At 41.7% G+C, this 13,708-nt stretch overlaps 1 protein-coding gene across 1 annotated transcript; it reads right to left on the reverse strand.

Moving 5' to 3' along the window:
- Positions 1-1,086: 1,086 nt before the first annotated feature.
- Positions 1,087-13,406, reverse strand: T265_03211 (hypothetical protein; the record flags this gene model as incomplete). Its single annotated transcript, XM_009167630.1, has 6 exons — positions 1,087-1,298; positions 3,677-4,226; positions 4,274-4,587; positions 9,709-9,873; positions 12,443-12,998; positions 13,023-13,406. The coding sequence occupies 6 exons, from the start codon at positions 13,404-13,406 to the stop codon at positions 1,087-1,089; spliced, it is 2,181 nt and encodes a 726-aa protein (XP_009165894.1).
- Between the last annotated feature and the right edge of the window lie 302 nt (positions 13,407-13,708).

Below are 13,708 nucleotides of genomic sequence, written 5' to 3' on the forward strand. Positions count from 1 at the left end.
ATGGTGCACCTATATTTGGAATGCGCCAGTTCCGTGTGCTCAAAGGAACTCTCTTAGAAGAGGTTCTTATTCCGGAGTGGAAGCTAATAAAGCTTAGAAAGAAAGATTTATGGAAGCACAATTTTTAACAATCTCCTTCCCCGGCTTACAAAGCACTATTATTTAGATGAAAAATGCAAACCCCCAGGTTCCCCATTCGTAGGCCAACCATGCATCAAATACGCAGATGAAATGATCACTCAACTAGTTCCACCACACTGCAGGAAAATATGGTGCACCTATATTTGGAATGCGCCAGTTCCGTGTGCTCAAAGGAACTCTCTTAGAAGAGGTTCTTATTCCGGAGTGGAAGCTAATAAAGCTTAGAAAGAAAGATTTATGGAAGCACAATTTTTAACAATCTCCTTCCCCGGCTTACAAAGCACTATTATTAGGTGTAAACGGTATCCATTCGTTCAGTTTCTGAAACCAATGGGTGAACCAAGTGAACCACCAGGGTTTGTTGGCCGGAGATTTATTTCTTAATGCCTCTAATTTCGATTAGTGAATCCCAAAACGAACGACAAACTCTTTCACAAACACCAAAAACTTCAATAAGGTTAGAAACCAAAGGGACTGAAGCACCGTTTAGTTTTTCAAGCATAACTTTCGCCCCCTTCAGATACACCTTGGTCATTGGAACACATCGTTTTTCTGCAATTTCCTGTCGTGAAATGAGATGAAATTTCTCTCTCGCTGTACTACCATACGGTATTGGGCTGAATACGGATCCTCCACCCGCTTCACTTGTATGCATGATCCAGCTGGTTTCTCACTTTGGTGTTTATTGAACAAACACGCATCAGGACATCAGTTGGATTAGCCGACTGGGTAAGGGTTATTTCTCTCTACATATATTTGAGGCCCACACCAACTCAGAATGTACACAGAAAGTTACATGCCCAAGGTGTGAAAAAGAGCAAGAAGTGGACTGTTTATTACTGATTTACTATGGAGTTTCTAAGGTATATATGTGTATAGCTTGGATGAAAATCGGTGAATAGTTGCCGCTCTCCTATACGTGTGTTCGTTCAATCCATTTATAAATCACTGCACCAATGGATAGACGGAATAGGCTGCAACAGCACACCTGTTTACCCCGCGTCGCAACCTCATATACCCATTCTCACCCCAATGATCGCCCCAACTGTTTTTGATCAGCCAGTAGGGCACTCCTCTTTCCTCGCCGTAGCCTACCAATAGCATCGCATGGTCGACTTCGCGTAAGGTTGTTCCGCACGCCGGGTCGTCGTAGATACCTGTGATCAAAGAAGACGGAATATAAGAATAGGTGTTAGTTTCACTTGGTCACGCAATCGTCCTTTTTGTGTGTAAATTTTTTTTCCACTGTGTCATTCATCAATGTACTATCTCTGAATACAGATTATTTGTCACTTTGATTAAATTTATCCTGTCACACTAATCCCTTTCATCTATGCTCGCTATATGGACTTGTCGCAGTTACGTTTTCGTTAGTTGAATCACTTGATTTTGAGCTATTACATTTGTGAATACCTACCGATAAGTAGGAGACGACGCAACCGATTGTTCACGAATGAATCCGCCGACTTAACCTATTCTCCCAGCTTACATACCTCCAGACAGTGGTCCACCACAGCCTGCGTATCAGTACGATCTGTACGGGAAAATGAATCAGTCTGTCTTACGTTTAGCAATCCGATATGGGTTCTACTGCAAATGTAGTTACTCAGAACTCATCCAGAGTTGGACACTGCTGGTGTCAAAATCAGGTAGCCTGGTAGAAGCTTTTATCCATGAAACTGAGTCTAAGTCAAATAGACATCCCCCCAAAGTTAGCTGCCCTTTAGCTAGTTTTGTTCTCTACCAGAGCGTTCCGCATAGTTGGGAAATTTGAGCATTCAAGGGAAACGACAGCATCGTATCTTTGGGTATACACTACCCAAAAGTAAGCTCCCATTTTACTTGTGTAACACATGAAGCCTGTTTTCAATGGTTTTGTGTCACTTCAGTTTTTCCACTTGTATAACGCACGTTGCTGAGCGGGATGCGTAGCATTTCAACCTCCTTATTGCTTATCATTGTAATTACACACACGGAAGGAGAAAACATCCTATTAAGATAACACTGAAGCCAAATGTCTAGTGTAATACTGCTCTTCCTCTGAAAAACTCAAATTTTCAGGACGGACAGAAGTCGTTCTCTGCCTCAAATTACACTCGTTTAGGGGGAAGAAGCGTTCAGACACGTGGTCACTAACTATTGCCTCACATTTTTGAAAGGTGCGGAAAGAAGACATGTAGATGTGGCTGAGCTGATTTGCTTGAAACAGTAGAGGGAAAATGGCTTTGCTTTTTCTCTCTAGTGGTTCGTAGCTGTCACATTGGAAGGCTGTATTCAAAAAGCTGTATTCAAAAGCTCATCTGTATGGACTGACTTCACTTACATGGTGGTTGGAATGTACATCTCTCTCTATAGCATCAAAAAGTATAAGTATCTGAGAATGACGGAAGAGCCACACGACGAGCGATCTTTCGGTTTGAAACGCTGTTACCTGGAGAACTGGGTAATTCCTGTGGATTCCGTGAGTGATCGATGAACGACGCAATATGCTGTATTAACGCCAGTAACCACAATGCTGATCAACAGAACTTGGCTGAACAATTCAGTCTTTAGCAATCAGTCTGGAGGTTACAGGTTCAAATCTCCCTAAAGGTTCGTGATATGCGAGCTATTCTTCAGAGTTTTCCTACAAAGACGGATTGGATTAACACTCTTGACTATTTCAGATCTCCTCACATCATTGGAAAGCTTTTATTTATACCGGCGTGGCGCTTATGGATCTGAGCATATGATGTATTCTTTGGTGTGCATTCAAACAGAAGACATCTCATCTATTCCTACCGACTGATATTACATTCCTAAGCAGAATTTTGTTTGATATTAGAAAGTTTTACTCGCTTTCGGATTAGAATCTGCACGTATCCTAAGTTAAAAATAAAAGCATTTGCTTACGAATAGCGTTACACTAAATGGGTGATATTTCCTCGGGTAAGCATAATATGGAATAAGGAAGAACAAAACTTTGTTATGGGATGGAATAGGCGCACCGTCATTGAGAGGTTGACAACAAGTGGCCCGTTTGATTATCGTCATGGAATATCAGTCACTGCGCCACCATAAACTGAACACACCTGAATGCTTTAAAAATTATAGTGTGCGTTTTAACAAAACACCCACTATTAACCACTCACAAAGTAATGGCCGTGTAAAAATGTTAACGGCAAGTTCCTTCAGTCAAACCACCGAATTGAACAAATGAACCGACATTAATAAATCTATCAGTAAACCACCATATGTATGTATTGGACACTGTTCTTATTAAATTCGCCGGGAGTGCACAGCAAACGTTGTGCTGAACACGAGGACGAGTTCTGCTTTTGGTCACGCAGCCAAACTCTTACGTACAACTACTAACAGCCTAAGACACCTGACCGACTCGACGGTGGCTTTGACTTGAAACAAGTAATTAATCGTGAAACAGGATTCAGGACATAGCCATGGAAAACCAAGATGACAACAATTTAATATACCATGCAACTAATTAAATACAAAGACAGTCGACTATCGTCGTTGTTCCAAATCATTACTGACTCACCATACTGGTAAGCTCTGAAGCTTACTGGAGTAGTGTCTACCGATAGCGTGACAGGACCGAAGAAACCAACTGCTTGGAGCAAGGCCTCCTCATCAAAAGATGGCAACATCACATGTCCCGAAACCAGGACCTTCCATTTTGTTCGATCAAACCTGCAAGTGGGATTTGGCTCGTTTGTCCTATCCGAAACGTAGGGATAGTCTTGATCAAGTTCAAGACCACCAGTTTCCTCCACATATCTAAAGGAATTAAGGGAACTTCCACCCTTGCAACCTCTGTTGTTATAGTCCCAACTGCAATCTACCAACTGCTGTGTAGACAACGTTACAAGCATTCTTTCTTGTATAAAATAGTGCCCTTCTATAGCACCTGCAGCGGCAAACGACCAACATGAACCACAAGTTCCTTGAAATCGGACTGGTGTGACAGCCCCTTTTGTGCGCCAGTCAATTGACTGTGGTGGGGGTAAAGCAATTCGCCTAAATTTAGCACCAGAATTGTCTGAAATGTTTATCAGTCCACCACAAATATGATCTTGCTCCTTAGAAAGCTACTCAAAATCAAAGAGGCAGTTTGATGTAATACGGCAAAATTTACCCAGTCACTGAATTGATTGATCCCGGTTTTGAATGTTACCCTACCTTCGTTGTAAGCTATGTTGTTTTCTCTAACCTGTAAAAATGACTGGCAAAAGGCATTCAGCCGCTCCAGTTGTTCCTCAGAATTGATGGAGTTTCGGTTGAACTCGGTTTTGAATTTCTCCCATGCAATATGTACGGTATAGTTCAAATGTTCGTTTAACGACTCGATGCAACTCAGCCTGTTTTTGGGAATAATATCGCTCCACTTTTTTGCCGTGAGAAGCACATCCCAGTCATAAACCTCATGAAATGTTCCGAAGGTATTTGACACTAGTAAAGTTAGTGTCACAAGCACAATCATTGTTAATTCATAAGCTTGAAAGATCTCTAATCTAATATGATTCTACGTAAACTGAATGAATGACAAGGAAGAAAACGGACTGTTTAAGTTAAATCAAAAGAGTTAAATATTCTTGGCAGGTGAAGCTTCAAATTATTTTATATCATTGATTTGACCTGGTTAGTATTCTTCGGCTGTCACAGGTCAGTCTATACAGAACATGTTATGAGGAAATAATATTTCACAATTCTATTAAAGGTATCTGCGTCGAAGTTCGTCCGTCCACCTTCAATAGAATGAATCTCTGTAAGTGCGATAGCTCATTTGTCTATAGTAGGTGATGTTGGTTCCATGTATGCCATTAATTATAAAATAGAGTAATATTCTGGGATCGTCTTCCAAATTTAGTCTTCGTTTCGGTTAGAAGACCAGTCGCATCCAATAGGTAGCGGATAAATGACATGCTTTCGGCTGTTTGATACAGCGCAAGTCGATGTCACAAGGAAGCTGCTTTTTCATCTATTATACAAAGCTAGTTGTGTGTGCTATTTCTGTAAGTCGGTATGCAGTCTGTCTTGTTGACATTCTATCCGGTGACATTTATAAAGCCGTGAACCACTTTTCGCATTTCGCTGCCACCTAATTACTGGAAACATAGTACTCAATGTATACCTTCTATAAAGAGGGGTAAAATTTTAAGACAGTGTGTCTCTTTCATCTAGTGAATAATACAACATAAAGGAATGTTTCTGGAATGTTGATAATGTGCTCTTATCTCTTCATCTATAATACCAACAACCCTCAGTTTTACATCACAAATGGGGTGAATATCAATGAAACGGTAAAATGAAGCCAATGTTATGGGGGGCCAAAGAGGTCCCGTTTTTTGAAGTCCAAGGAGGATCGAAAGCTTGGGCCAGGTTCTTTTGTGCGCACAGGCTAGGTGAATATTGATTGATCAACATAACCTCGCCGAAAGCCAACAATTTTGAATAGAAATCGCTCAGCTAAAGTCTGAAAACTGTATTGTGAATACGTTTGTGTTCAGTGACCATTGACGAGGCAGGTCTTCGGGCCTCTGCCTGCTGGCCATAGGTCAGTCGACCGACCACCAGAGTCGAACGACGAGGCAAATGTTCTGAGACGAGTTAGCATAGCCTATCTTTTCTGCCAATGTCTATTCCCCTGCAAATGCAACCGTAGTATTGCACAATACGTGAGCCAGGGAGATTAGCTGCAATACAGCAGTCGATTGTTTCGTTGATGAGAGCAAGGTTAGCCGAGCGGTTGAGAACATACCATTGATTTCAGCGCTTCGTTTTTGTCACTTGAATATGGTGAAGTGATTTGTCTTAAAAGGAAACCTAGCAAATCCCTTCTTTTCTGCTTCTTAGGCAAAATCTCGTTGTTTATTCTATAGGCCTGAATATCAATGGTGTTTCACTTGGTCTGCTGGAATCTCCATTCAGGGAAATTTAGTTGTGTTTTTGAAAAAAGTTCTTCAAAAAGTCGTAGAAAAAACTCGAGAGAATCCTTATATATCGTCTTCTCCACAAGTGACTACAACGCTATTGTAATCATCGACGGAATTTCCTCCTTACGTGATTTTTTGTAAGAACTTATCATGCTACTGGCCACGTATATTTTATTGGGCCTCGTCTTGCAAAAGTGTGTTTTGGCTTGAGGATCCATTACTATATTAAGCTGGCAGAAGACCGGCTAATACGTCTAACCCATCAGCCCTAGGTAGGGTGAAACCGGTACTGGGCTGTCTGAGAGTTCTCATGAGCTAAGAAAATGTAGTTATAGTCTTTCTACAGCTAATTACGGTCCATTTAAATCTGACTGCATTTCGTAGGACTTCGCGTCCCGAGGACACTTATGCAACATCTGAACTTCAGCTAGCCTGAGAAAAATCCGGCCCAACAAACTGTTACTGACTGACTGACACTGACGTCATTCACTTGACTCAGTGAACTGCTGACCCGGATTCCATCCATTCAGCCTCTATATTTCCTTCCTTTCCTCTTATCAAAGATTCGATACCCATAATCCTGATACAATCATATTCTACACTAAAAGCAGAAGGCGAACTTTAAGCAGTATGTAAGCTTTATATTTAGCACGAAAATCCCTATTTCAGCTCTGGTGGTCCAGAAAAAACCCAGGCAGATTGATTTAAAAATTCCATCGCAATGTTGTAAAACGATTGAATGAGATATGTTCATTTATCTCTTGTTAAACAAGAATAAAACAAGCTTCTCAAGAACCCCGCTTCATGTTGAAACTCAAAAATCTTCAGTAATTTATATTATCCGAAAAGCCGGCTGTTGTTTGGTAACAAATGGCTACGATATACAATTCATGTAGGTTAAGCATAACTACCTTTCTTGCCGACTTTTCTTGGGATCATTTAAATTAAGCCTCTCCCTCACTATATGTACCTACACAAAGCAAGCACGCTGTTGTGGAGGCCAGGTTCTATGTACCACCCTCAAGCTCAAACCATACGTAGAAATTTTCAAGGCTGTGCTATTTTGATGGTGATGGACGACTATTTACTCACCTGGAAACGTTTCGCAGCAAAACAATGCCTTGTATCTCCAATATTTTTGCGCTATCACTTTCGGACAATTGTGGTTTGGCGTCGTACCAAGGAAGGATGGAAATACTACATAGTCTAATAGTTGTAAGTGACAAACTGAACAGGATTCTACTTGTTTGAACGGACAATGCAGAACTAAGTGGTTCTTAACTTTGTAAAATCAGGGCAAACCGGTCAAATGCGACTTTCTTCAAAGGGAATGGTTAGGAGATTTTTCAAACGAAAAAACTCCATTGCCGCTTGATCAAAATGGTTCAACATCTCAAAAACCTCAGAAGTTTGTTTGAAGCCTGCGTTGAGTAGATCATGGCGTTCTTATCAGTTTACTTCGCGTGTCACATTTGCAAAGACCCAAACTGCGCCATCTAACCTGGATATACGGTCTATACTAGAGGGCTCCTCTCCACCATCCTATACCGTCGTGGCGAGATCTAATTGTCTCCGCAGAGATGAGCCAGCTAACGCATTTGCCAAGTCCTTACTTGAGAGCAGACCCCACGAAAGTATCAGCCGTCACTGTTTAACATGCCAAAACGGAATTAGGTGATGAATCTCCCCACCGATTCGTTAGTTTCGCGTTGCTGATGATCACCAACAAGATCGAAGTAGCTGTTCAAATCTTGTTCGTATTCAAGCACAGAACAACTTCTTTAGCAAGATGAAACTCATCCAAACGTTTTCACTTTCACCTAACACTTTCCCCAACAAAGCAGATACTTAGAATAAAAAATCCCACAAATATTTCCCTCTAACAGGCCACTTGTCTAGGAGTCAGACAACCCAAAATGACAGTTTCTGACAGAGGATCCTCCACATTTTAGCACCGATAAAAATTTTGGCTTCATTCGCTATTATTTTTTGCGCTAAAACGATCTTCCCTGAATGTTTACTAGTTATCCTTAAATTTCTGTCGACGGTTAAGACAGTGTGTTGGACCTCATTGTAATCCTAAGATGGCCATGTGACATGCTACCCCCAAGTGCTGCTTGAACTAACTCCGATCTCTGACAGGATCCAACTAGAAATAGATTCATACAACTAGTTGGAACTTCAGATAATCGCCTGTTGACATTCTCTGCCAGACTGAACCTTCTACCACATCTGAGGTGGTGGGAGTTCGCGGTATGGTCTACTTGTCTAACGAGTGTGATATAATTCCTGAGTCAGAATTTGTTGACTTCACTGTTTTTCTTGTATGGCTTATTCAAAGGGTTTTTCTAATCCGTCTGACGGACTGCCTTCCTGGTGAGTTGGAACAACAACAATGTAGCTGGGATATCTGCTATCGTGTTATTCATAGTGCTCATCGGTCTAAGCCTTGTCACACACCCACATCTTCGGTCGATTTGGGTTTTGTTTTCTCTTCTGCATTTGACAGCTTGGTCATTCAGTGGCATACAAAACCGTACGGTCGCTTCAACGCGAATCTGATCCGGTCCAAAATGGACTCACTTGGTTCACTTGAATTGTATCCACCGTCGTTACAAAAGTTGGGATTCAAAACGGGATGCTCAACCATCGCAGTTCAAAACTTACATCACAATAAGCCGCTTAAGCGAATTACCGTAGAGGTTCACGATGACTGGGTGAGAGGGCAAAGGCACTTCCAAATATTTTGATATTTTGATGGCCCCGAGGATATCGCTTAGTTCATCAGAAATTAAGAACACTGCTGCACACTAACTGGATTTCCCTGAAAGAAAATGATCACATTTTGAAATAAATGCTTTGTTCAGGTTACTACTTATTGTCCGACCATTAATTCAGTGGGTCGCAGGTTTGCTAGTCTTTGCTAACATAAAAGTGACTGGGGCTTATGTGTAAAAATCTTCTTGTCAAGTAGCATCAGACAGCTAAATAGGGATGTCACCTCTCTCACGCACTTGTTATGTCGACCGAGGCCACACTAGTTGATTCAGCAAGTACGATCAATTGAGAATGTATGGGTACTGACTAGCCAATAGTGAAAAACCGGAGTTTTTCTCAGACCCTGATCACAGTCTTTGGCCGGTACTACGACGCGTACTTGATAGTAGTGCCATGGCAATTTAATGGAACAAGAGCCGTTTAACGAGGGTATAGTGATAAGAGGGTTCCACATGGGACCCTCATGGAATTCCCATGCATGAACATATTGTGTGAAGTGCCCAAAGATTTGATAGGTCAACCCGGACACATCGTGGGTTAGACTACCATGTAGTGAACACTTTCGCATGGCACACAATAAGCAATTTGGGTGGGTCAATGGCATATTTTTACTAAAGACACCGATTACGAAAAGATCAATCTCAAGAAAAACGATAAGACCTTTCAGTAGAATTTATTGCATTGGCGAAGCGGCGGAATTCGGGTTTTTCAGATGTGCATTTCAGGAACAAACGACATTGAATGTCAGCCCCGTCACAGAAAATGAATTTAGCAAAAGCAAAATGAGAGAAGAGTCACACAAATGCACGTTTCTGTTACATCACAGGATAACTGGAAATAATACCTATACCACACATACGCACTCCTTTCCTCATGCGCATATAACCGCCTTCTCCCCAATTGTTGCCCCAGCTGTTTTTAATGATCCAGTACGGCACACCATTTTCCTCCGCGTAACCGACTACAACCATTACATGGTTCAATTGCCACCTTTGATTCCCACACGAGCGACTGTTGTAAATGCCTAGGTGCGTAGAAATAAGGAAACACAAGAAATGTAACAGCGTGTTTCGAAAATGGGAGTACATTATCCCCTTCATGCTTGATAACTATGAATCTAGTGTCTACAGCATCACTCACCATCACGTGTGATCTTTTGATGATCATCCAAAGGGTGGTATACCCTGAAAAAAGACCAGCTCACTCTTCCTGCGCAGATCAGTTTTGGGAATCAGCGGATTTATCCTTGCTTTGATATCATTAAGAGGATTCTTTCTTCGGTAGTTGATGAACTATAAAAAAGGCTTCTCGGTAAATAAAGTTAATAAACAGATGATTTAGAGTTATGAGGATTATTTTAGATTTGCACTCAGAGTCTGATATTTTGACAGTAGGATGTGAAAATTGAATTGGCCATTAAGTCAATGTTGATAAACAGCATAATCGAGATGAACGAGGTCAGGTTTGACGGACATCGAAAAGTATTCAGTTCAGGTTATCAACTGAAATATAGAGGAAGGGGCAACCGCTTGTCTCAGATAGCAATTTTCGGATAAATTCAAACGGAATACTTGTTAGATAGGTACTTTCCTGACCACAAAAATACAATTCAGGAGTGGAGATTTTGAGCTGCATGCGTGAAAAGCATAGGGGAAAACTGTTTAGTTTTTATCAGATTATATGTGATACTACCTTTAAGTTCGTTCATTAAATGAAAGCTCTAAATGCGTCATACTACAATACGACACCCTCCTTCTCAGTATTATGTTATTCTCTGTTACAAGTGTTGCGCATGAACTGGCGTAATGTGCATGTGTTTTCGACACATGCACATTACATCGCTGAGTTACTGCGCTCATGACAGTGGACATTTGAATCGCAAGAGAGTGAGTAACTAAGACCAGGACGATTACGCATTCAATGCAGTCTCTGTAGGTCTCTTTTCGGCAACCCATGGTATAACCTTACAATTGAACTGCGGTGAATGTGGCTCAGTACTAGAAAGGTAGTAGCGAATTCCCAATGGATGATTTGCCTGATCATTTTGGATTCACAAGGCTTTTAAGGTATCAGTTTGAGCAAACGGAACAGTGGAGAGCACAAACTTCACTTCCAAGCAAATAACATACAACATGTGTTTGAGTAATTGGGTGCGAAAGGTGGAGTTTAAACTCGGGCATCATGAGCATGACATGAGCACTTAAAATGCAATTTCTTGAACAGATTGCATACTTTCGATTATGGCGAATTTCGACGTATAAGCGCAAGGAAAGTTGGGAAAATCCCGTTCACTTTAGGGATGGGAAAGAACTTTTCCAAGAACTACGAAACCTCCATTTTGATGGCAAACCTTGTACATTCAAAATCCTTGGAAATTTTCGGAAAGCACATGGTGGGCGTTAAGCCTAATGTGACACATTCTACAAAAGATGGATACATAAAGTATGTTCTTCCTAAACTTGACAAACAAGAAGTTTAGCAAAGTTTCAATAGATAATTTACAATTTAGAGGCATTTTCGTGTGTTCCAACTGGCAATCTTGTTTTACACAGTGAAAGTGTTTAGTTGGAATGCAAGGGCCGAAATTGACATCGTAGTTTGCATACATTTGTAGTCTTCGACACCAATGCATCGCTAAACTTCGACGCAACGCTAATTTACTATTCACTGGTGATATCACCTGGAGTGGCAACCAACTTGGCAAGGCTAGTAAATAGAAAAACAGCAAACCCTACTATCCAAGCCACAGCAGTTCCTTCGGAACTTGCTGATTTAAACTATCACTGAGACCAAACTGCGAAATTATCAGAGAGAGATGCCTCCGAAACCTGAGATTTGTTCAGTGTTCATGATGTAAGTCTCCACTACCAGATAGCGATTCGAATGAAAAAAATCAGGTTGCCAATAATTAGTTTGAAGTGGAAGATTCAGTAGTCCAAGTACGCTTCGCAATTTCGACCAAATTTATCATTTATTAGAGGTTTTCTAGAGGCCGTAGCATTTGTCACATAAAACATTTCCGGCACTAATTACTTCATCATGTTTGTGGGCTTCGTGAACCCATTAAACGAATGGGGTGAGAAGGCTCAGTAGGTAAGGCACGAATTTACTGACCGGAAGGTATATTGTTTAAAACCCGACCTCTGAATTGCGATTTCCTCTGTCTAGGCTTGGGCAACCTGGCAGGATTTCAGTCTTTGTGCTTCCTTCGGGTGGCATGGCAGCAAGGCGCCAAGAGTTCCACAGCTGAATGGTATGAAAACTAATGACGTAAAATGGTTCACCTTTTGCTAATGTAAAAGGTTGTCGAATGGGTAGCTTTTGAATGTTTTGAATCGCTCGCCGTGAGGAGGTCAGGAATACTCGTTGTTGACCCTGGTCAAACCGATAACATACAGTTATTAGTACGAATGATTAGAAGGACCTTCTTGATGCACATGTGGAGGGATCTTTCTTGTTCACGGAAGATATTGATTGAGTTTAAAGCCAATAGTTAAGCTGGCTATCTGAGTGTTCCGCAATATGAAAGATCACACAGATTTGTAACTGCTAGAAAAATGTGTTTGTGACAACTGACATAAAACACTACCTACCATATTTATACTTCACGAAATCTTGCGGGCTGCCGTCCACCAGGATTGTAACAGGCCCAAAAAGTCCAACCGCTTGTGTTAGAGCATCTTCATCATACAAAGGTAAGGCAACGGCCCCCCTGACCCTTACAGCCACTTTGTGTGCCTCCAGACGGCAGAATGGATTTGGTCGCAGTGTGCGGTCTGATACGTAAGGATAGTCAACTTCACGCTCGATGCCACCGCCACGTTGCACGTATATGAAGGCCAACTGTGCGTTACCACCGTTACATCCGCGATTACCAACCGTCAAGCTACAGTCAATCAGCTGTTGCGGTGACAGTGTGTAAAGCACTCTGCGGTGCAAAAAGTGGTGTGACTCCATTGCAGCAGCCGCGGCAAAGGCCCAGCATGAACCACACGACCCTTGAGCTCTGATTGGTGTGACGGCGCCATTGATACGCCAATCTCTCGACCTTGGTGGAACTGCTGAAATCTTCCGAAACACAGATACATACTCCGTGCTATTTGGAGAAACAGTTTCGCCACCACAAGCATGCCGCGTCTCCTCGTTGGTCTGTAAAATGTAACAGAATCATACATACAATAATGGCATACTAATTAACGTTACCCTATCAGCAAACTGATTGATTCCCAATTTGAACGATACTTCACCCTCTTCGTATGCCTTATTGTGTCTCCTTACGTAAAGGAAAGTTTCGCAAAATACGTTTAAGCGCTTCGAGCTTTCCTCTGCATCTGAGTAGACGCGGTCGAACTCATGTTTGAACTGTTCCCAAGCAATATGAATGGTATAGTTCAAGTGTTCACCCAAAGATTCGATACACCGAAGTTTGTTGCTGTTTGCTTCAAGCTCCATCTTAGTGGTTGCCTTGAGAAGCACGTCCCACTGATAGACATTTGCTAAATTGTTTACTATGAGGCAGGATGTAAGGCAGACAACGTGAACAAACGAAAACGCCATGAGTTTGAGCAGAAAACTGGCAACTTTTTCCCACCGATAATATATAAGTCGCCGCTTGAATGAACTTGGTTAGCCAATGGGGCAATGCCGCCCAAAATGGAGTTTTTAGAGGAACACATCAAGTTCGTCTCTTAGTCCACGATAAGAGGTACTGGCATGGAATGAACAGCAACTGAATTATCGGACACTACCATGAAGGTTGTACCTATTTCATTTTGGCAAGAATGAACATGGACTACCTAAATTACAGTCACACACACGTACACAAAAACGCGAACTGTGTATCTAACGACCAGGCAGAA

The sequence above is a fragment of the Opisthorchis viverrini genome (assembly GCF_000715545.1).
Source record: "Opisthorchis viverrini unplaced genomic scaffold opera_v5_44, whole genome shotgun sequence".
Taxonomy (NCBI): domain Eukaryota; kingdom Metazoa; phylum Platyhelminthes; class Trematoda; order Opisthorchiida; family Opisthorchiidae; genus Opisthorchis; species Opisthorchis viverrini.